This window comes from Balaenoptera musculus, chromosome 11, assembly GCF_009873245.2.
Source record: "Balaenoptera musculus isolate JJ_BM4_2016_0621 chromosome 11, mBalMus1.pri.v3, whole genome shotgun sequence".
NCBI classification, from domain to species: domain Eukaryota; kingdom Metazoa; phylum Chordata; class Mammalia; order Artiodactyla; family Balaenopteridae; genus Balaenoptera; species Balaenoptera musculus.
The window spans coordinates 5288941-5311810 of NC_045795.1; the positions used below are offsets into that span (position 1 = coordinate 5288941).

The 22870-nt window shown below is 42.9% G+C and overlaps 1 protein-coding gene across 3 annotated transcripts in view; it reads left to right on the top strand.

Moving 5' to 3' along the window:
• Positions 1–185: 185 nt before the first annotated feature.
• Positions 186–22870, top strand: part of RIOK1 (RIO kinase 1) — a 30093-nt gene continuing 7408 nt past the window's right edge. The window contains exons 1-16 of one of the 3 annotated variants that reach the window (XM_036868442.1): positions 186–480; positions 3525–3729; positions 5997–6087; positions 6979–7048; positions 8218–8260; positions 11934–12026; positions 13354–13466; positions 13578–13658; positions 14738–14824; positions 15239–15376; positions 15792–15895; positions 16113–16219; positions 18588–18653; positions 19443–19562; positions 20395–20448; positions 22327–22494. In XM_036868442.1, the coding sequence (XP_036724337.1) occupies positions 410–480; positions 3525–3729; positions 5997–6087; positions 6979–7048; positions 8218–8260; positions 11934–12026; positions 13354–13466; positions 13578–13658; positions 14738–14824; positions 15239–15376; positions 15792–15895; positions 16113–16219; positions 18588–18653; positions 19443–19562; positions 20395–20448; positions 22327–22494 (1611 nt within the window). In that variant the 5' untranslated portion in view covers positions 186–409. The remainder of the gene's footprint in view (positions 481–3524; positions 3730–5996; positions 6088–6978; positions 7049–8217; positions 8261–11933; positions 12027–13353; positions 13467–13577; positions 13659–14737; positions 14825–15238; positions 15377–15791; positions 15896–16112; positions 16220–18587; positions 18654–19442; positions 19563–20394; positions 20449–22326; positions 22495–22870) is intronic. The other 2 variants (XM_036868443.1, XM_036868444.1) reach the window with 2 other exon arrangements.

Consider the following 22870-nt stretch of genomic DNA (forward strand, 5'->3'; position numbering starts at 1 on the left):
GGAGGACACAAAGCGGGGAGCGCACTCGAAAAGCTCCGGAAGGAACAGTCGGCCCAGCCTCGGCAGGGAACGACGGGAACACGAACGCCCCACAGGCCTCGGGTACCTCTCGCGCCCTGCGGGACGCGAACTTCCGGCGCTCAGCCCGGCGCAGGGGCGGGGCTTCCGGTGGGAAGACGCATTCCATTCGGGGCGGGGCTTCCTGTCTGGGGGGCTCGGGGGCTAGGCTTGGAACTCCGTCCCCCGCACGTGGCGCGCGCTTTGGGCGCGGGGGCTTCTGAGCGGTTTGCGAGGCGGACGTCAGGCGCAGAGGCCGTTGGATCGGCGGGTAGAACCGTCCCTGTGCCGTTCCTGCCCCGGCGCAGGGCGAGCGGCCGCTGGTGGCTCTGAGGCTCGGCCCGCTTCCGTCATGGACTACCGGCGGCTGCTGATGAGTCGGGTGGTCCCGGGGCAGTTTGACGACGCCGACTCCTCGGACAGGTAGGCAGCCGTGAGTACACCGACGCTGTGCGCACGGTGCTCTCTCTTCCGCCGCCGCGGTCCCTTTGGGGAGTTGACGCTTGTTTGTGGTTTGGAGGGAGACTGGTAATTCATCACTCGGGGCCTCTTCACAGCCTCTTGCTGCTTTCTCCATCCCAGCCAGGTCTTTCTGTTCAGTTGCCGGCGGAGTTAATGAAAGCCCCTTGTCTGTCCGGAGAGTCCGGGGTTCCCAGATTGTTAGCATCGCTGAGAGGCAGAGTTGGAGAGAGCGATTGGGTAACAGGTGTTTGAGCTTTAGCTACATTTAACGTTCAAAAAATATTGGAGCACCTATCGTGTGCCTATTTCTGTCCTCGGCGCTAAAGATAGTGATGAACAAGACAAAGCAAGGCCCTGCTGCCATTGAGTTCTGCCTTCTACTTGGGAGGGAGGGCACACCATTAGGTACATAGAGATATACTTTTTAAAAACCCAGATGACATATTTACTATGCAAACAATTAAAATCAGTTGATAGACCTAAGTAGTGGCTTAGTTGTAAGGGAAGGGTTAAGTCCAAATCTGGGGACCTACTTGGTGGTCCAGCGGTTAAGACTCCGAGCTCCCAATGCAGGGGACCTGGGTTGGATCCCTGGTCAGGGAACTAGATCCTGCATGCCGCAACTAACGATCCTGCGTGCAGCAACGAAGATCCCTTGTGCAGCAACCGAGACCCGGTGCAGCCAAAATGAATGAATGAATAAATAAATAGTCCAGATCTAAAGGACACGAAGGAGCCAACCTCAGGAAGAGCAGCGGGAACAGCAATTCAGGACAGGGGACAGCAGGTGCAGAGGCCCTACGGTGGGATCCCTTTTGGCTGTGAAAGGAAGATCTAGAAGCCGCTGTGCCTAGAGCACAGTGCAGGTAGTTGAGGAGATTGGTTGGTAATGATACAGAAGTGAGAAGGGGCCAGAGCATGAAGAGTATTACAAGTGATGGTAAGGTTTTGAGATATTATTTTAGGTCTTATGGAAAGCCACAGGAGGGCTTTTAGCAGGGCAGTGATATCACCTGATGTATGATTTAAAGGAATCATTCTGCTCTGGAGGAGATGGTTTTGGAGGGCAAGGGTGGACACAGTTCAAAAGTACTCAGGTAATTGAGTTCAAAGACGATGGGATCAAGCTAGGGATGTTTTGGAGGGTGAAGGGACAGGGTGTAACGGTGGGTTAGATGTGAAGTGAGAGGCAAAAGGAATTAAGGATAACTCCTACTTGAAAGCAAAATGAAACACAGAGTTCATTTTGGAATTCCAAGAAAATGGTTTTTACTTTATAGTAAGGGTTCACTACACATAGATTTTATTAATTTCAGTAAATATAGGTGGATGGCTTTCTGTGTGTCAGATCTCTTGTTAGTTGATCGTGATACATTGGTAAATACTCCCCTGAATGACACAGAGCTTGCACTCTACCAGGGGAAGCATATCGAATAATTAGACAAATTATTTGTATTAGATTTGGGTAAGTAGTACAAAAGAGAAGTGGGTAAAGAACAGGACAGACTTTCCTGAGCAAAGATAGTAGGTCAATACTGGAAGGATACGTAGGATTTAGCCAGAGAAATGAGAAGGGCATCCAGAACTACGTTTTCAGATGAGCGTACAGAAGGCCTTAGGGACTAAGTTAAGTGGGAAGAAGAAACACAGCCAGTGTGGCTGGTGAGTAGTTAACGGTCATGAGTGTACCCTAGACATTGTGAAGATAGAAACCGGCGGATTTTGCCCACTCCTGGGACTTTGGAGACATTTTTGTTTGTCATAGCTGGGGGGGGCGGGGGGGGCTGGTGTGCTGGTGGCGTCTGGAAGGCAGGGACCAGAGATGCTGCTGAACATCCTCGAGGCACAGGACAACCACCCTCAACAAGGGATTGTCCAGCCGAGGTGGTGAAGCCATGGTACAAATGAAGGTATAGCTTTAACATGCCGCTCTAGGTTATTGGCAATTGAAGGATCGACTTATGGCTTGTGTTTATGAAATCCTAGTCAACAACAGGGGTTTACTGATTATTTGTTCTCTTCCCACCCATGTCCGTGGAGATTTGGAACCCTCTAAGCCATGGCTAGTTAATGAGTCAGGATCGATAATCTGAATTTACTTAAACCACTGTCTGACTGTGTTTAATCTGGTAGGGCATATCATCATGTGTTTTATGTGGTTTCTGTACTCGTTCTCCACCTGAGGGCTCAAAACTGGTAGTACTGCCTCTGGAATCTGACCTGCAGACATGTTGTGTTTGGTGTGCACAGTGGTTTGTTCAAATTGAATATACCAGGTAAGTGGGGGATTTTACACAAAAACCCAGAGTTGTGGCTTCTTTTGAAAAACTAAGAAGATACAGTAACACTCATCTGAATTCTCACGTGGCATGAAAAGACCCTGTTAGCTGTGCTCCCTTTACTCTGGGCCAGTTCTCTGGGTTTGACAGTCTCTGCTTCTCCTCTTTAATTATACCCAGCCTTCTTCTCTCATTTGTGCTGCTTCTCTTCACCGTCCTTCCCTTCATGAGCAAGGGTGATTTGAAGTTCTTTGTGTAACACAGGTCTTGATATGGCTCCTTTTGTTGCAGAATGATAATTGAGTTCAGGGTAAGGCTTGAAATAAGGCTTTAGACTTATGCCCAAGTTTGGTCAGAAAGCTTCCCCCACCCCCTCCTAAAGCAGCTCTGTGAATGGTTTTCCTGAAGTTCAGGTCTGGTGTACTCATCAGAGTTAGTTCATTCAGCAGAGAAGATAATAATATAAATTCTAACTTCATTAAGGCAGGGGTGGATTTAACAACCTTATGTACTTCTTCCGTGGTAGGACCTGGAGAATAAGTGAACAGCTGGAACAGAACCCTGAGAAACAGGAGAACTTGGTGTTAAGTTTGAGTTTATTGGGAGATGTTGTAAGCGAACCTTTTAGATTTATTGGTATAGATGTAGCCTACTATATCATAAATAAATACATATGCAAGTCCAATTAGAGTATGTGTAAACATGCCAAAACATTGTTATTTCCAGTGAAAACATTGACTTGAAGACTGTCGAAGAGGAAGGTGATATTCTGTTTGAAGACCTTCAGAATAACGTCAATGAGAAGATGGGTGAAGGTGAGATAGAAAGGGAGGAGGAGGAAGATTATGACGACGATGATGATTGGGACTGGGACGATGGATTTGGAAAACTGACCAGGTGTTCAGCCTCAGGTGGAGGGAGTAACCAGCAGGTATCTGATGAACGATCCTGTACATCTTTGCGTTGTTTGCTTATGTCTTCTTTTTTAAAAGGACTTTTTTGTGGTTCTAGAATTGAGTAACTGAAAGGTTTTCACCAGGTTATATTGCACCATAGCCCTAGCCTTTACTGGTTTTCATTCTTTGTCCTTTCCATATTTCTGATAATGATGTACATTTGTTCCATAATCAGTAAATTTTAAAAGTTATTTAAATTGTCATAAGATAATAAACCTAAAAATCTGCCTGGGAAAAGACACAAATAGGCAGATTACTACAAATGGTTAGGAAACAGAGAAAAAGTTCAGCTTAATTAGTAATTAAAGAAAAGCAGAGAGTATGTAGAGATTTTTTTTTTCACTTATGAACTGACAGAGACACAAAATATGTAATAAGTCTGTTGCCATGGAAAACTGTCTTAATGACATGGAGAAATGTTCCCGATCTGCCATCTCCTACCAAGTGCAGAATGCAGGTTACCAAGCCGTGTAGAGCCTGCCCCTCAAACTGCAAGGACTAAGAGTTGGGAGTGTGCAGAACCAGAGGGTTCAGACGGTGCATCTTCCTGGAACATAAAGGTTCCTAGAGCATGAAGATAGGGAGGGGGGGAAAGCAGCACTATTTCTTTGAAAATTAAAACAGCTATATCGTGGCGTAGAATGCATACGTTCTTGAATAACCAAAGAAATTTCACACTTACATGCGGTATTGCTGTGGCAGCTCCTTCACTGATTCATTAGTGAGACTGAGCAATTTCAACGTAGAGTGGAATTTCTTTTAATAAAGCTAGGGGGAAAAATATATATGCTTAAATGTTAACTGTTAATCTTTGGGCGCTGGGCTTATAGGTAATTAAAATTTTACCTGTGGTTTCTACTGTGAACATGTATTATTTTAAGTTATATTTAATAGAAAACAATTTTTAAGTTCCCTGTAAATAAGAAACTACTCAGCCTCCAAGTTCACGCTTAGATACCAGGATTGAATCAGTCCTTGTGACAGGCCCTTTTAATCTCTGTTCTCTTATTTATAGGTTCTGGATATTGTCTCCCCTCTCTTCCCTTTTTTTTTCCATTACTTCAGTTTGTGCATTGCACCAGTCTAAGTGCTAAGCCTTGTACTTAGTCTTTCCCTCTCTTGAGACACTAGGCCCAAAATGAAATTCCTGGAACCAGTTTAACGTTGGTCTTAGCTCTTTATTATACACTTGGGGGTAAATGAACATTCTCACATTTTAAATCTAGAAACCAGTCAAATTAGAAAAATGCATTTAATTTTAATTTGTTATTTATAATAATGAAGAATATGTTGTAGAGAGGTTAGAAACAAAAGCAAAAATGCAGATTATATAGACTTTATTTTAGCCAGTGACTTTGTCCTATTTCAAATGCCTTTTTTAAAAAAATTAATTTATTTTTTAATTTATTTTATTTATTTTTGGCTGCATTGAGTCTTCATTGCTGCACGCGGTCTTCTCTCTAGTTGCGGCGAGCGGGGGCTACTCTTCGTTGTGGTGTGCGGGCTTATTGCTGGGGCTTCTCATTGCAGAGCACGGGCTCTAGGCGCATGGGCTTCACTAGTTGTGGCTCGTGGGCTCTAGAGCGCAGGCTCAGTAGTTGTGGCGCACGGGCTGAGTTGCTCCACGGCATGTGGGATCTTCCTGGACCAGGGCTCGAACCCGTGTCTCTCCTGCATTGGCAGGTGGATTCTTAACCACTGCGCCACCAGGGAAGCCCTCAAATGCCTTTTTAAAAAACTTCTTGGGCAAATTTGATTGATCCTTCCCTTCCCTTAGGGTACTCCCCTAAGTATTGATACTTTAATAGTTAACTATGGGACTTCCTTGGTGGCGCAGTGGTTAAGAATCCATCTGCCAATACAGGGGACCTGGGTTCGATCCCTGGTCAGGGAAGATCCCACATGCCTCAGAGCAATCCCACATGCCCATGCACCACAACTACTGAGCCTGCGCTCTAGAGCCCGCAAGCCACAACTACTGAGCTCACGTGCCACAACTACTGAAGCCTGTGTGCCTAGAGCCTGTGCTCCACAACAAGAGAAGCCACCGCAATGAGTCCACGCACTGCAACGAAGAGTAGCCCTGCTCGCCACAACTAGAGAAAGCCGCCATGCAGCAACAAAGACCCAGCGCAGCCATAAATTAATTAATTAATTAATTAATACTAAGGGAGAAAATGTGATGAACCTTAGGCTTGTATTTATAATAAGAGCTTTAGTCTCTGGAACTCGTTTCTTCCAGGCAAATCGACAGACTCCCAGCTGCAATTCAGCCAAAATGTCTACTCCATCAGACAAGGTCTTACGGAAATTTGAGAATAAAATTAATCTAGGTGAGTTTTTAAGGTAACATTTCCTCACTGGGCTATGAGAAAATTCTTCAAAAACCACAAAGTGTTATAAAATTTTATTAGATTAAGCAATGGATATATTCAGTGTTGCTGACTAAATACTAATGCTTAGAGAAAATTAAAAACTTAGTCATTTAAAAACATGACTTCAAGGAAAGACTTTAGCTTATACTTTTTTAGTTGTGTTTTCTCTCCTGTTGTAGAAATACGAAGTTACATATACCCATTCAAGTTATTGTCTGTTTTGTATTAGATTTTGTAGTAGGATTATCTCGTAGTAGAATGTTGAAAACACTAGGCTATTGAGTATAATTACGTTTTGTTTTACTCGAAACTTTTTGTGTGGCATTAATCATTTAGTGAGCCATTGAAAGCAAGGAATCAGAATGTGGATTTGAAGCCACTTGGGAAATGCAGGTTCATCTTTCTCTTGTAGACGCTGACCGTTACGGACCTGGTACAGCATCTCTCATATCTCATCATTGCCTATCATGGGCCCATAATTTGAAATGAAACTGACGTTTTTAGAATTAACTTGGAATACAGGCAGTTATATTATCTATGTTAGTCGTACAAAATATTTTAAAATGTCTGAAATTCAACATACGCAGGTAAAGTAGTTTTGAGAGATTTCTGGATCTAGATTTTTATGGCTCAGAAATGACAGCTGTCGTGATGAAAGTGACAACCCTTGTTAGTAAGGAAGCACAACTTAGGCTTGCCCTTAAAAACGTTAAACACTTTTTTCATTACTACAATAGATACTATGTATAATAAAATACTTAGAAAATGGAGAAGGCGGAAAGTATGCTTAGTCAGAAACTTTTTGTCTTACATGTTGTTTACGTTGTGGGGTTTTTTTGTTTTTTTTAGAAAAACTAAACGTTACTGATTCTGTCATGAACAAAGTCACGGGAAAGTTTAGACAAAAGGAAGCAGATATGTAAGTAATATTTCAAGTATATAAAATAAATAAATAAAACAAAACCTGGCTGGTAGGAACTAATTCTAGACAAATTAGTAGCATCTTTGTCATAATTCTTTTGCAAAGGATGTTCCTTTGTGTACCTGAACCAATTCTTTTTTTTTTTTTTTTAAGTTTAAATGAGGGTATTCTATGCCTTTGTAGGTTGAAAATATTAAATGAGTTTTCTTAAGAAATCTGCGCTAAAACTATAATCTTGTGAAATTCACGAATGTCCTCTCAGGAGGGGAACAGTGTTTGTACGTTACAGTTGAAACTAGAATGTTAGAGTATGAAAATGTTCCCTTTTTAGAACTTATTAAGAATTGTTCCCTTCCATGGAATACTTTTAAGAATTTAAGGGCAGATTTAAAAGTAAACAGTGATACAGCAGAGAACAGTTTTCACTTACAGCCTGTCCTCAAAGCCAAATGTTCAGGATCTGGCTAACCTCCTGTTGCTAACGGCTCTAAGGCATTAACAATATATTATAGAAAGTGACGCTAAGATGATAGAATGGCAGTGTTCGAACTGAACTTAAAAACCAGTTTTCTTCCAGTTTATTGTTATGCCCAAGGGATACCAGCTTTTTGAGAAACAGCATTTCTTATTTCATTTAAGTGTCTGTTTGAATCTTTGTTAATAGTTTAGGTTCGTCTGTGAATTGAGTCACCGAGTGTGAGCCGAAGCCATCAGAGCCTGCGTTTTAATGCAGTAACTGTCTTGAAATGATAAAAACTTGTGTCTTTGTAGAAAAGGACTCTGAGGAGAAAGCCTTGTATATGACTTTAATTCTATACTAATATAATCATTAAAGGTCTAAGGACAGTAGTTACAGACTTGATGTTTTCTTTTTTCTGACATAGTTCACTTTATGCCACTGCTCTACTTATTTAATGCTTCTGAAACATGGATGGCATTTTTTTTTTTCTTACTGCAGATATGCTCCTTTTGCCCTAGGGAACTGAATTGCTTATTAAGGGGAAATGAAGTTTCACAAAGTGATGAAACTATGATGAGGTCGTGAAGCGTGTTATTAAAGGAACTACCTGCTTAGGAATTTCATGGAACGATGTACATTTAGAAACTTTTGATTTTGGCTTCTCTGAATTTTGAATGTCACTTCTGTTTTTTTGGTTCTGCCTTAGGTATCGCATCAAAGATAAGGCGGACAGAGCAACTGTAGAACAGGTACAGTTGAAATGTGTTGCAAGCTCTTATTTTAAAGTAGCATTTCTTCTGTCTTTGAGTTGTAATTTGCTTTCATCCTTCTTGCTTAATGCTAATGTCACCTAGAACTGCTTCTATGTAAAACTGCTCCTTCTTTGAGTTTAGAGAGCTACATTTTGCTTTATTTCTAATAGGACTATTAATAGATAAATTAGAATCATGCCCCCCTTCTGTGGCCCTGTGAAGCCACCACGCAATGCTTGCATCTTCTAGGGGGAAGCAGAATTGACTATAAGACCAGAAATCTTTTCTTTTGTCTTAAACAAGGTCTGCAGGGATTTTGTGAGCCTTCCCAGGTGGTGAGTCAGGTATCACCCACAAAGCGTGTGTGTGTGTGAGAGAGAGAGAGAGGTAGACAGATAATGCTTTCAAATTTTTTTTTTTTTTTTTTTTTTTTAAAGAGAATCAGTCAGTCAGTCAGTCAGTCAGTCAGTCAGTCATTTATTTATTTATTTATTTATTTATTTATTTATTTATTTTTTTAAAACCACTGTACACTTTAAGATTTATTTATTGATTGATTGCTATGTTGGGTCTTCGTTTCTGTGCGAGGGCTTTCTCTAGTTGCGGCAAGCGGGGTCCACTCTTCATCGCGGTGCACGGGCCTCTCACTATCACGGCCTCTCTTGTTGTGGAGCACAGGCTCCAGACGCGCAGGCTCAGTAGTTGTGGCGCACGGGCTTAGTTGCTCCGCGGCATGTGGGATCTTCCCAGACCAGGGCTCGAACCGGTGTGCCCTGCATTAGCAGGCAGACTCTCAACCACTGCGCCACCAGGGAAGCCCGCTTTCAAATTTTCAGTTAGAATCCCTTACTTGGTTTAGAAGTTATGCTTGTTTTATTGTTTATTCAAGAATGGGGAAAACTCAGCCCCTGATTTTCCCACCTGTAGAGGGTTGTAATTGGGTGTTAGGATTGGCCCCGATGTTTGTTGTGAAGACGGAGATGAAACAGGTCAGAACGTTGCTTCTGCTGCCTACCGTCCTCCCCGCCCGTACACATACGCACAAACACGTTGCGAATAGTAGCCTCTTCGCCCTACAGGTTCTTGGTTTAAGACACAAGCACCCATTCTATCCACCTCCATCCCAAGGGAGTCACACCCAACCTGAGCTCCAGCCCATCTGTGCAAATGAAGAATTCCACCTTCAGTCTGGCAGGAGCAGGTCAGGTCTGGGATCTGTGTCTTTGTCATCCTCTAACTTATTTATTTTGTGTATTCTCTTTTGTGATTGAGAGCGAAGTGTGGTCCAACTCAGAGGGATGAGGCAGCTTTCATTTTCAAAGACCCTGAAATCCTTTTTCTCTTGGGAAATTAATTTTGAAGAAGAGTGTATATCTTGAGTCTTAAACTGTCTTTTAAAAATACATATTTGTGGGCTTCCCTGGTGGCGCAGTGGTTGAGAATCTGCCTGCTAATGCAGGGGACACGGGTTCGAGCCCTGGTCTGGGAAGATCCCACGTGCCGCGGAGCAACTGGGCCCGTGAGCCACAATTACTGAGCCTGCACATCTGGAGCCTGTGCTCTGCAACGAGAGGCCGCGACAGTGAGAGGCCCGCGCACCGCGATGAAGAGTGGCCCCCGCTCGCCACAACTGGAGAAAGCCCTCGCACAGAAACGAAGACCCAACACAGCCAAAAATAAATAAATAAATAAATTTATTTATAAAAAAAAAAAAATATATATATATATATATATATATATATAATTTGTAAGTTGACTTGCCTCTCCTATTTCTCTTCCCCTATTTTGTTTTCAGCTGTTTGGGCCCATTGTCCCTTCCTGGGCCTCTCGCTTGGCTCCCCAGCGATCCTGCAGAAGCCCAGGTCTCTATGCAGATTCCTACTCACCCAGCTTACGTGCCCTCTGTTTACCTGCGTGCAGAGAAGGAGCGGCAGTTCCTGCCTCTTTACTCACTTTCCTTTCATGCTGCTCTACTTGCCCTGGTTGTAGCTCGCTTTCAGTCCTCCAGTCTTACAAGGTTGTTTTGTTTCTGTTAACCTTAGGTTTCTTGTGCGACCACAGCCACCTCGCTGAAGGGTAGGCCCTGAACTGTAGTTAGTTCTGGCCACTTTCACTGTCCCCTGCCTGGAGCTGGAGGGCTGCCTGCGCCCAAGGAGCTGCTGGCGCTGGCCCTGGGAATTGCATGTACATGTGCGGCTGCCTCAGTTTCACGTGTGAACAGCCTCAGGCTTTAAATTCGTTGCCTTCTGTTTGTTAAAGAGAATTTGAGGGTCCTCTGTACTCAAGATGGACTGCTCTGACTTTGAAGGAAAGCCTTTCTCTGATCTACTCATCTCTAGCAGGGGTCTGCAAACTCTTTAAAGGGCTAAATAATAAATACTTTAGGCATTGTGGGCTACAATTTTGTTTAATAATTTTTTTTTTTTTTTTTTTTACTTATTTATTTTTGGCTGCGTTGGGTCTTCGTTGCTGCGCGTGGGCTTTCTCTAGTTGCGGCGAGCAGGGGCCACTCTTCATTGCAGGGGCTTCTCTTTATTGTGGCGCACGGGCTCCAGGCGCCAGGGCTTCAGTAGCTGTGGCACGCGGGCTCAGTAGTTGTGGCTCCCGGGCTTAGATGTGGGATCTTCCCAGACCAGGGCTTGAACCGTGTCCCCTGCATTGGCAAGCGGATTCTTAACCACTGTGCCACCAGGGAAGTCCCTTTAATAAATAGTTTTAAAATTAAAAACCATTTTCAGCTTGCAGGCTATAGAAACACAGGCTGTGGCTGATTTGACTTGTGAACTGTAGGATGCTCGTTGCCGCTTTAAAGCTTCTTATCCAGTGCAGCCGCCACGGAGCTTGTGCGGTGCGGCTAGCATGACTTGCAGCGTGCTAGAAATGCACACGCACACCAGGTTTTGAAGGGTTCGTGTAAAAAAACAGTGTTAAATCTCTCCCTAATAACTTTTTTTTTTAAAAGGAACTCCTTTATTTATTTATTTATTTATTTATTTATGGCTGTGTTGGGTCTTCGTTTCTGCGCGAGGGCTTTCTCTAGTTGCGGCGAGCGGGGGCCACTCTTCATCGCGGTGCGCGGGCCTCTCACTGTCGCGGCCTCTCTTGTTGCAGAGCACAGGCTCCAGACGCGCAGGCTCAGTAGTTGTGGCTCACGGGCCCAGTTGCTCCGCGGCATGTGGGATCTTCCCAGACCAGGGCTCGAACCCGTGTCCCCTGCATTGGCAGGCGGATTCTCAACCACGGCGCCACCAGGGAAGCCCCCCCTAATAACTTTTTATATTGATTACATATTGAAATGATAATGTTTCAGATGTATTGGGTTAGAGAAAATCTATAATTTCACCTGTCTACTGATGACTGGAAAAGACAATTTCCTCTGGTTTGATTGTATTTCTGTTAGCTAACACTGGTTTAGAGTCGGTTTCCGCTTCTCTTGGACTTGGTAGCCTTTGATTGCCACGACTGAATGAGCTTGCTGGTTTCTTGTTTCTTTGGTTCTTTTGGTCTCACCTCACATTTTATCCACTAAAAATGAGAGTGAACAAAAGCACCGCAGTAGTGACTCTTCTTTAGTCGAGCAGGATTGCATAGGGCCTTTGCTCTTCAGTTACTTGTCTAACGCTTCAGTGAGAAATATTTGGTACTCTCTGAACTTTGTATTTCTTTTTAGGTGTTGGATCCCAGAACACGAATGATATTGTTCAAGATGTTGACGAGAGGAGTCATATCAGAGATCAATGGCTGCATTAGCACAGGAAAAGAAGTGAGCGATTCTTGGGTTACCTGATGCTTTCATGTTAGTTTTCTGATTTCAGATACCAGATGAAACTAAGGCACTTAGTAAATAAATTGTGCCTTTAAAAAGAAAAGAAAAAACAAAAACCCCATATACAAGCCAGGATAGTTTAATCAGTGCCATTTCTTAAAAATGGCTTTATTACATGCTATATAAAATAGATAACTAATAAGGACCTGCTGTATAGCACAGGGAACTCTACTCAATACTCTGTAATGACCTATATGGGAAACGAATCTAAAAAAGAGTGGATATATGTATATGTATAACTGATTCACTTTGCTGTACAGCAGAAACTAACACAACATTGTAAATCAACTATACTCCAATAAAAAAATTTTTAAAATGGCTTTATTAATGTTTATGGCCAGGTAGGAAGTTGTGCCTGTAAGGGCTTTGGTCCTGGGTCATGGAGTCCGTCCAGGTGTGCCCAGCAGTGAGTTCAGATGGTCAGACGGTTACTGCTGGGACAGGGGGTCATGGTCTAGTTTCTGTTAGCCAACAAATGTCCTTCTCACTGTTTTCTTTATATAAGGCGTGCTGTTTTTCTATTAGCAACTCATTCTGTGGGAAGCAGTAAAATTCACTTTATAAATCATGAGATGTAAGAATGTCTTCAGATATCTTCCACGTGCTTGAAATACAAAAATGTTTGAAACCGCTTCTCACGTGTGTGTATGTATGTGTATATTTATTTAATTTGAAGACCTATTTTTTCAATTTATTTTTTATTGAAGTATAGTTGATTTTCAATGTTGTCCTAGTTTCAGGTGTACAGCACAGTGATTCAGTTTTATATATATACACACACACACACACACACACACATATTTATATATATTTTTATATATATACTTTTCCAGTTTCTTTACCCATATAGGTTATTAAAAATATCGAGTAGAGTTCCCTGTGCTCTACACTAGGTCCTTGTTGGTTATCTGTTTTATATATAGTAGTGTGTATCTGTTAATCCCAAATTCCTAATTTATCCCCCTCTTCCCCACCTTTCCCCTTCGGTAACCGTAAGTTTGTTTTCTGTGTCTGTCTCACATGTGTTTAAATTGGCCTTTACTATACATGTAAGTCGGAGGTGTATTTACCGTACCGTTTGGTGTGATGTTTTATATTTTAATTCACATTCGAAAGAGGATGGTGTTCCTTATGCACAGAAGTTCAGTTCACTTGACTTTTTTTTTTTTAACCTTTGAGGATAGACTCATAGATTGCAAAAGTAAAATACTACTTATAGTTACTTAACACAAACTTAATTTTCTTTGTTTTTGACTTAAAATAGGCTAATGTATATCATGCTCGCACAACAAATGGAGAGAGCAGAGCAATCAAAATTTATAAAACTTCTATTTTGGTGTTCAAAGACCGGGATAAGTATGTCAGTGGGGAATTCAGGTGAGCTCAGGTGGTTTTTTTTTTTTCCCCAGGTGGCTTGACTTCTATATCCTAAAAATAAAAACTAGAATAATGGAACGATCGAAATAGCCAATATTTTTCTCATTCAAGGTTTCGTCATGGCTACTGTAAAGGCAACCCCAGAAAAATGGTGAAAACATGGGCGGAAAAGGAAATGAGGAACTTAATCAGGTGACTTTCTGGGGTGTGTGTGTCTGTGCTGTGTCCGCATGTCAGCCTCAGAGCTTTCCTCCCAGCAGGTCCTGGTGTGGTTCTGTCCAAAGATAGGGTCTCGCAGAGCTCCGTTAGATGTGCAGAGGTGAGCAGAGGAAACGCATTTCCAAGCAAATAGGAGCTACCTTCTCTCTCCTGTTTTACGAACCCATTACAGGAGAATTTTGCCCCGACTCACATTTATTCTGCAAGGCTGGGTCATGTGAAAAGCCTTGGGAGCCATGTGAAAAGGTTTAGAATTTATACTGAGGATGATATAGAGCCATTACAGGATTTGAAGCAGGGAAGTGACACAATCAGGTGGTGAGAATAATGTGTCATTTTTTTAATAGGTGTTGGAGTTTTAGGCAATTTTGTTAGGCCCTAAGCTCTTTATCGTAGTTTCCTCTTCTTCAGTCCCATTTTGGACACATTTATATATTCTTTGTTTGCACTGGCACCTTTGTATCAAGTAAAGGCATCTGAGATCAAGTTTCCTCAATTGAAGTTTTAAATTGGAAGGTTTTTTTTCTCTCTTTCAAATATCTTTTAACTTTTTACATGCTATACATAGGTGCCATACGTTGGATATTTTAGTAGTATTCAGCAAAGTTCACTTGTTTTGAAAGTCCTTCTGAAATCTTCTTATGCTCAGTTTGCGACTGGCTATGAGTCCACTATTTTTATTCATCATTGTTCACACTGATCAACTCAAAAGATAATTGCAAACATATCTGCTGTATTTCATCGGTTCTAAGGCGCCCATTTCTTCACGGTTTGACATCTCTGGCATCGAACTATGCCATGGAGGCTATGGGATGTCATAGTTGAATTGCTGGTGTTTTGCCATTCTTGGTGACGTGTAACGGTGCCGCTTAAAATCACAGGTGCCTTAGAGTTTATGAAATAAAATAATACAGTCGAGAGGCCTGGGTGCTGTTTCCTCACAGCACTGCTAGTCTTGTGCACTGCAGCTATTGTAAGTTGTTTTAGATTAGGTGCTTTAGATGATTTGTTTCAGCTTTTCATTTGTCCGTTTATCTGTTTTCATATCACAGGCTAAACACAGCAGAGATCCCGTGCCCAGAACCTATCCTGCTACGAAGTCATGTTCTCGTCATGGGTTTCATTGGCAAAGACGACATGTGAGTGTGTAGGAGGCCTAATAATTACATGCCCAGAACTGTATTTTTAAGTGCTTTGAATTATCCAACATGTGAATATTTCCCATTTAAATAGCTCCTTGCGTCTTATAATATTTTTAATGAATCTTTCCCACTCTATTAGTGCATAGAGTTACTCATTTGTTCTGCTGTTTTTAAGTCCCAAGATGCTTCAGAATAACAAAGCTCACCTTGTTTTTTGGGGAATGTCTCATACAGTCAGCTGGGAAAGCATCTGTTTGTGGACAGCTTTTTATTGATAGAACCGTATCTCTGGAGCGAAGCACATTGTTCAGTGATGATTGATAGAAGAAAAGAACGGGTAACAATGTTAGGAAGCAAGAAGACTTGTTCTGGGTCCGTTTATCTGAGTTGTTCACTTTATTTTTGTTCAAGGCCAGCGCCGCTCTTGAAGAACGTCCAGTTATCAGAATCCAAGGCTCGGGAGTTGTATGTGCAGGTGATCGAGTACATGAGGAGAATGTACCAGGACGCCAGGCTCGTGCACGCGGATCTCAGTGAATTCAACATGCTGTGAGTGTGTGGCCCACACGCACCTCCCAGTAGCCACCTTTCCTTTGGGGAAATGAACTTAATCCCCGTCCAAGAAGTCTTGCTAAATTCTCCAGTTGTAGAGTTGGCTTCCACAGGGTCACAGGATAGGATGTGTTCCCTGCCTTTGGTGGCCTCAGTCACAGAATTGACCACCCTGATCGTTAGCAGGGCTAAAGGACCTGGGAAATTTTCTCAGTTTTCATCTCTTGTTAGTCAAAGTGGCTCTTCTCCTTACCCACCTCGTTCATTTTATTAGTTCTTTCCGTTGCTACTAAAGTAGAAACGTTTAAACAAGAGTGTGGGCGAGCCGCGGTGCGCCCTGGCCCCGCGTGCCCGGCCCTCATGCCAGCCTGGAGGCAGCAGGCGGCTCACCCCCGGCGCGCCTGGCCCGCAGGTACCAGGGCGGAGGCGTGTGCATCATTGACGTTTCTCAGTCCGTGGAGCACGACCACCCGCATGCCTTGGAGTTCTTGAGGAAGGACTGCGCCAACGTCAACGGTGAGTGGACGCTGGGATCGTCCCCCAACTTGTTTGCGCCGGTGCTTCTCACTCTGGTAAACCGTGGATAGAGAGTCTTGGCGCCAAATCGTTTGATGCAGTGACACTGACACCAGTGTGGGTCATGGGGTATTTTTGTCTCTTTGTTTCTCTAGGAAGGGGTTGGATTAACAGCCTCTTCCCTCGCAAAGCTCTCACGAATGTCCTCCTGTGACAGATTTCTTTCTGAAGCACGGGGTCGCCGTGATGACTGTGCGAGAGCTCTTTGAATTCGTCACGGATCCGTCAGTTACACACGAGAACGTGGACGCGTATCTGGCAAAGGTGAGGCAGGGCCGGGACGGGAGGGACAGACAATAGCAGTAGTAGCGAGTGCACTTCTGAGGGACTCAGGGCTAGGCATGACTTTTGTTCATCGTGACAGCTTCCAGAGACTGTCTCCTGATTTCACAGATGGGGAATCAAGCTGTAGTAAAAAGCCAATGGTAAAGCCAGGTTTCTTGACTTTCACCATCAGCAAGATACACAGGCTGTCAAATTCGTGAATGTATAGTGAGAAACCTGTTAGCTTTGGGTCATTAATTCCTTTCCCTTGTTTCTCAGAGGCCTTTTTGCATCACAGAACTTTTAAAATTGTGGTAAAATATACACAGCATAAAATTTACCATTTTAACCATTTTTAAGTGTATGGTTCAGTGGCAGTAAGTACACTGTTGTGTGTCCGTTACCACCATCCATCCATGGAACTTTCTGCATCTTGTAAAACAAATTGTGTCCCCATTCAACACTAACTCGTGGTCCCTCCCTTTCCCAAGCCCTTCTGCTTTATGTGCATGACACCTACTCTAGGTACCTCGTATAAGTGGAATCACACAGTATTTGTCTTTCTTTGGCTGACTTATTTCACTGAGCATAATGTCCTGAAGGTTCATCCATGGTGTAGCGTGACACCGGATTTCCTTCCTTTTGAAGGTTGAGTAGTCTTCCATTGTGTGTATAGACCACATTTTGTTTATCTGTTCATCCCTTGATGGATACTTGGGTTGCTTCCACATGTTGGCTGTTGTGAATAACGCTGCTGTGAACATGGGTGTGGAAATATCTCTTCAAGACCCTGCTTTCAGTTCTTTTGGGTGTATACCCGCAAGTGGGATTGCTGGATAATATGGTCATTCTACTTCTAGTTTTTGAGGAACCACCCTACCGTTTTCCCTAGTGGCTGCACCATTTTACAATGTCACCAGCAGGCTGCATGGGTTCCAGTTTCTCCACGTTCTTACATCCTCACCAACACTCGTTATTTTCTGGTTTTATTTTCTGTTTTGTTTTTTGAGTAGCTGATGGGTGGGAGGTGGGGTCTTGCAATTTTGATTGACATTTTCCTAATGATTAGTGATGTTGAGCATCTTTTCATGTGCTTGTTGGCCATTTGTATGTCTTTGGAGAAATGTCTATTCAGGTGTGCCCATTTTTTAATTAGATTGTTTTTTTGTTGTTGAATTATAGAAGTTCTTTATATATTTAGGAGATTATTAACCCCTTGTCAGATATATGATTTGCAAATGTTTTCTCCCGTTCCATGGGCTGCCTTTTCACTCTGTTGACCACACCCTTGGATGCACAGAGGTTTTTAGTTTTGATGTCCAGTTTATCTGTTTTTACTTTTGTTGCCTCTCAATCGTAGAATACTGAACGCATGGCCCCTGAACAGGTGTTCAGGTTCATCCCACCTTTTCACACTCTCCCCTTTCCCTGGAATGCCTTCCCGTTTCTACCTTTGCTCGTCTTGCTCTGCCTAGTGAACTTCAAAGCTCAATTCAGAAAGCTCTCGAGGGGAAATCAGGCAGAAATCATTGTTTCCATAGGTATATTTTCTATATTATCTAACTCTGTAACAGAAGTAGTCACACTGTATCCTTCTTATCACATTAAGTTCTTTTTAATTTTGTCACCCTCTGCTAGGCTATGAACTCTTAAGGGACAAGAGTTTTCTGTAACACTGGTAGCTAGTCAGTACCTGGCAGGGAGGAAATAATCACGTTAATTGAATAAGTAGATATCCCATCACTTTTATTCTTAAACTCTTTAGCACTAATTTTAGTGTGTGAACTTAAAAAAACGCTAGTACCACTGTTGTTTACTTTCCTCTATGTATTCTAAATAGATTAGAGAACAACTCTTCAGTTTTACAAGCCAAAAGAATCTATAGAATCTTTGTCACCTTCTTAGTGTCAGTCATCGTTTGCTCAAAGAGCTTTCTTTGGGGGTCTGTCGTGCGGCAGCGTGAGAGCCATGGACTCCAGGTGAGAGGACCCTCCTGCTCCTCTGTGATCCCCTTCGTGGACAGCTTAAGGATTGAGGAATGGTTCCTTCATTCTTTCGGTGTCAGTTTTCCTTTAATAAATATTTTTGCTAATCGTTTAAAAATTAGTCAAAGCAGTATTACTCTTGAGGAAGAGTCTAGGGATGCCCTGAGGCTAAACGAGTTTGATTTATTCTGTTGACTTCTGGGTTCAATGGCACCCTTTTTGGTGAGTTCTACCGTGGAGAGCTAACCTGTACCACTGGAGGACACGGAGTGTGGAGGCGTGGTACCCAGAGAGACTAGAACAGCTTTCCACTAAAACTGGGGAACGGATGTGTCTTCTGTGGATTGAATGTAAAGGAAAGTGATTTTTGTTTTCTTTCCAAGGCCATGGAAATAGCATCTCAAAGGACCAAGGAGGAAATGTCCAGCCAAGATCATGTGGATGAAGAGGTAAGATGTATTATCTGTTTACTAACTTAGGAAACACTTGTGTCTTGAGGTTTTTTTTTTTATATTGCTGGGGCATGATCTTAATTTTAATAGATAAACAGTTTTTTTTTAATGATGATATTTCCTTGACACGTAACATGTTACACGATTCAGCTGCATGAGGTTGTGTAACTTACATCCCATTACATCCTTCCACTCAGTGACCTGTTAGCCCCTTGTCCTGCGTGGAGAACATTTTTACAGAACCCCTTGGAGGACGTGATTCAAGAAGGAAAAGCCTGTTTCAGTTTGCTAATGTGAATTTTTAAATGATTTAAATGTTGCTTTCAGTAACGCTGTAGTTTTCAAAGACTCGTGTTTGGTAAAAAGGAAGACTTTTTTAAAATCTTGGGAGTCAGTATATTTTTTTGTGAAGGTGAGCCATAGTAGGCTTTTAAAAAATAATAATAATCCTCACAGCTGTCGTGTGCGGTGTGATGGGTGAATATAAGGTACCCCGTACACGTCAGCTGTGGCGCAGGGTAGATGACGCGCCCGGGAAGGAGCCTCTTCCTTTGTTAGGCATAGGCAGGCAGTGCTTGCTCGCGGCAGCCCCTTTCTCTGCCATCGGAAAGGCTCTATGGAACGCGGACGAGGGGAGAGAAGTGTTATTCTAAGGGTAGCCGTGTATCAGCGCTGAGGGCGACGATGGTGATAAACTCCTCTGTGACTTGACGGGGTGAGAATGGTGAGTGCACGGGAGAAGTATGTGAATAAGTCTCCATTTTACTTTTCCTCTGCGTCTGTTAGGTGTTTAAGCGAGCTTATATTCCTAGAACCTTGAATGAAGTGAAGAATTACGAGAGGGATATGGATATAATGATGAAATTGAAGGAAGAGGACATGGCCATGAACGCCCAGCAGGACAACGTGAGTCGCTGGTTTGTCTTCGGCAAGTAAGCTCACCGCGGAAGCTGCCGGCCCAGGCCTGCGGTCTCGAGTGTTGGCCTCTAAGCTAGTGCGACGGCTCAGTCCCTTCACGTTAGCAAACCCTCTGCGCACATTGCTTGTAAAGGGAATCAATCCCCTGGTCTTTGTGAAAGGAAATGACACACTTGAATGAGTCCAACAGTCTATAATTGCAGGAAAAGGAAGATTTGTATAGAAGTCTAGGCTATCAATGGTTATTATACTAGCTCCACTAACATATATGTTTCAGAGTCTGGAAAATTTTTTTCTGCTAAAGGGCCAGATAGTAAATATTTAAGGCTTCGCAGGCCAAGAAGCAAAATTGAGGCTATTATGTGGGTTGTTATATAACAAGAGAGAAAAAACTTCCCCCAAATTTTTGATGAAATTAAAAATACTTTAATAATAATTGAAAACATACAGCTTTTCATGATACAGGTCTACTAATGAGAGAAGAATGGAGTTATGTGGGGGGGAGGAGAAAACATTACATTTAGTTGAGATTCAGAGTTAGGGCTTTCTATCATCAAATTGATTGCAACTGTTTATCCTTAAAAACCACCAGGCCGCAGGTCAGATTTGGCCTGTGGGCCAGAGTCTGCTGACGCCTGCTGTGCCTGTGGGTGAGAACCACACCCATGCTACACACTCTGTGTCCCATGAGATAAATGTTAGGCACCTTTTTATAATCACACAAGGTATCATTTAGCCCACAGTGTTCTTTCTTAGTATTGCAGGGTACTTTCGTGTCCAGTTTTATGTTAATTCTTGTTTTTTTCTCTTTGGTTTCAAGATTCTATACCAAACTGTCACGGGACTGAAGAAGGATTTGTCAGGAGTTCAGAAGGTATGCAGAACATGTGTTACTGTTCATTTACTTGAAAACTCTTTCAAAGGATATAAAATTTCATGTCAGGTATTATTAAATTAACAGTGGTGTAATGTTACTAGTATAGATGCTTTCAAAGTCCATGGGCATTTTCAGAAACGCCCTTTTTATGTTCATTCTTCTTAACCGTGAGACTGAAATGTGGAAATGGTGGTTTATTCTTCATTCTGCCCCTGAATTGCTCTGTTGTTGTAGCTGAGGCATCGATTCTTTTTGTATCCTGGTCTTCATTTGTGAAGTTATTAACAAATAACCGTGTGCTTGTTGATGTTTCTACAACCAACTTAAAGCAACAGTGAGATCTGGTCTCATCGCAGCGCACAGGCTGTCGAAGGGCTAGTCATGCTGTCTCGCAGTGCAGATTCCTGTAGTGTTCTGTTCTTAAAGCAACTTTGTTTTGTCTTACATTTTCAAACGGCAGGGATTGATTCTTATTTAAGCAATAATAAAGCTAGTTCTTCTTTTAATATTCTTTTTTTTTAAAAAATATTGATTGATTGAGTTGGCCACGTCGGGTCTTAGTTGCAGCATGTGGGATCTTTTGTTGTGGCGTGGGCTCCAGGGAGCGTGGGCTCTGTAGTTTGCAGCACGTGGGCTCTCTGGTTGAGGCGCGTGAGCTCAGCAGTTGTGGCACGCAGGCTTAGTTGCTCCGCGGCACGTGGGATCTTAGTTCCCCGACCAGGGATTGCACCCACGTCCCCTGCATTGGAAGGCGGATTCTTAATCACTGGGCCACCAGGGAAGTCCCACTTCTTTTAATATTCTTAATGAAAGGCTTGAATATGAAGGATCACGGTTTACATTCTGAAAATTGAGTGTGTTTTTTTTGTGAGAAGAATTGGACTAGGAGAATTCTGGGTTTTATGCAGCAGGTGTGATGGGGTAGGTGTGCTTTGAATTCCAGAGCAGGAAGATTCTGCTGTGACTGGCTGGAAAGCCTTTCTGTACAATCGCCTTTTAAAGACCTGGTTTTTTCTTATGAAGAGAAAACCTCATGGTTTTAAAAATGCTTCCTGCTGCTTTAAAAACTGCTAAATTTGGACTTCTCTGGTGGCGCAGTGGTTAAGAATCCGCCCGCCAATGCAGGGGACACGGGTTTGAGCCCTGGTCCGCGAAGATCCCACATGCCGCAGAGCAACTAAGCCCATGTGCCACAACTACTGAGCCTGCGCTCTAGAGCCCGCGAGCCACAACTACTGAAGCCTGTGCGCCTAGAGCCCGTGCTCTGCAACAAGAGAAGCCACCGCAATAAGAAGTCTGTGCACCACGACAAAGAGTAGCCCCTGCTCACTGCAACTAGAGAAAGCCCGTGCACAGCAACAAAGACCCAACGCAGCCAAAAAATTTAATTAATTAATTAGTTAGTTAATTAAAAAACTGCTAAATTTCAGGGAAAGAAATGAATGTTTCTCTTGTTTAAATATTGTCTTCCCTCTTGATTGGATTAACAAGTGTTAAATGAAATTTAATTTGTAGGAAATCCATTGTAAAGTTATCCAAATAACTTCACTTTTTACTTCTATGTGTATTTCACATTTTTCCAAATCCCGGCTCAACCCTCCTGATTTCCTGCAGGAGGTAGAACAGTCCTGTTGTTGATCTAGGTCACCCAGTGAAGCCCCAGTCCCTGCGTTTGGGTACGTCCTTGAGCCGTCCTGGAACGGCTACTTCAGCCTTCCTCCCTGACATTGATTCCATCGTTTTGATGTTTCAATACAGGATGTCATTTTTCAAAGTCTGTCTGTAAGGCTGAAATCTGATTTTTGGCATTAACACAGTTAATACCAATAGATAACTGACTGGTTTAGAATAACATGGTCCTGTGATATTTTCAAGGTCCCTGCACTCCTAGAAAGTCAAATTAAGGAAAGTCAAGTTAAGGAAAAGACTTGTTCTGATTCAGAAGATGCCAGAAGCTCTCAGTGTTCTGACACAGACTCTGAAGAGCAGGGAGACAACGCCTGCTCCAGGAAGCCCACCGCTGACCTTGAAGTTGATAAAAAGGTTAGCCACGAACTTACATTCTCTTGTTTGTCAATACGACAGCACAGCCCCTCAAGGCTCTCTGCTCAGGTATCTGGATCATAGTTGCTGAACACATTGGTCAGTAAGTCCCTCCACCTGAAGTTTTAGTTCCCAGGCGTGAACTTTGCTTTTGGTGGTAACATCAGCTAGAGATTGGGCTTCTGCTAGGAGCTCCTTGGGCGCTGCCTCGAGAGAGGGCACACTAGTTTCAGTGCATTGATGGAAAGTGATTGTCTTGAAGAACAAATGATGCTGGAGTTGCCCCATGGTGAAATACCAAAGAACCATTTCAGGGGGGTTACAGCCCAGCTCCCTGTTTCCAGAATCTCTGTTGCTACCACTCCTGGCCGTGGAC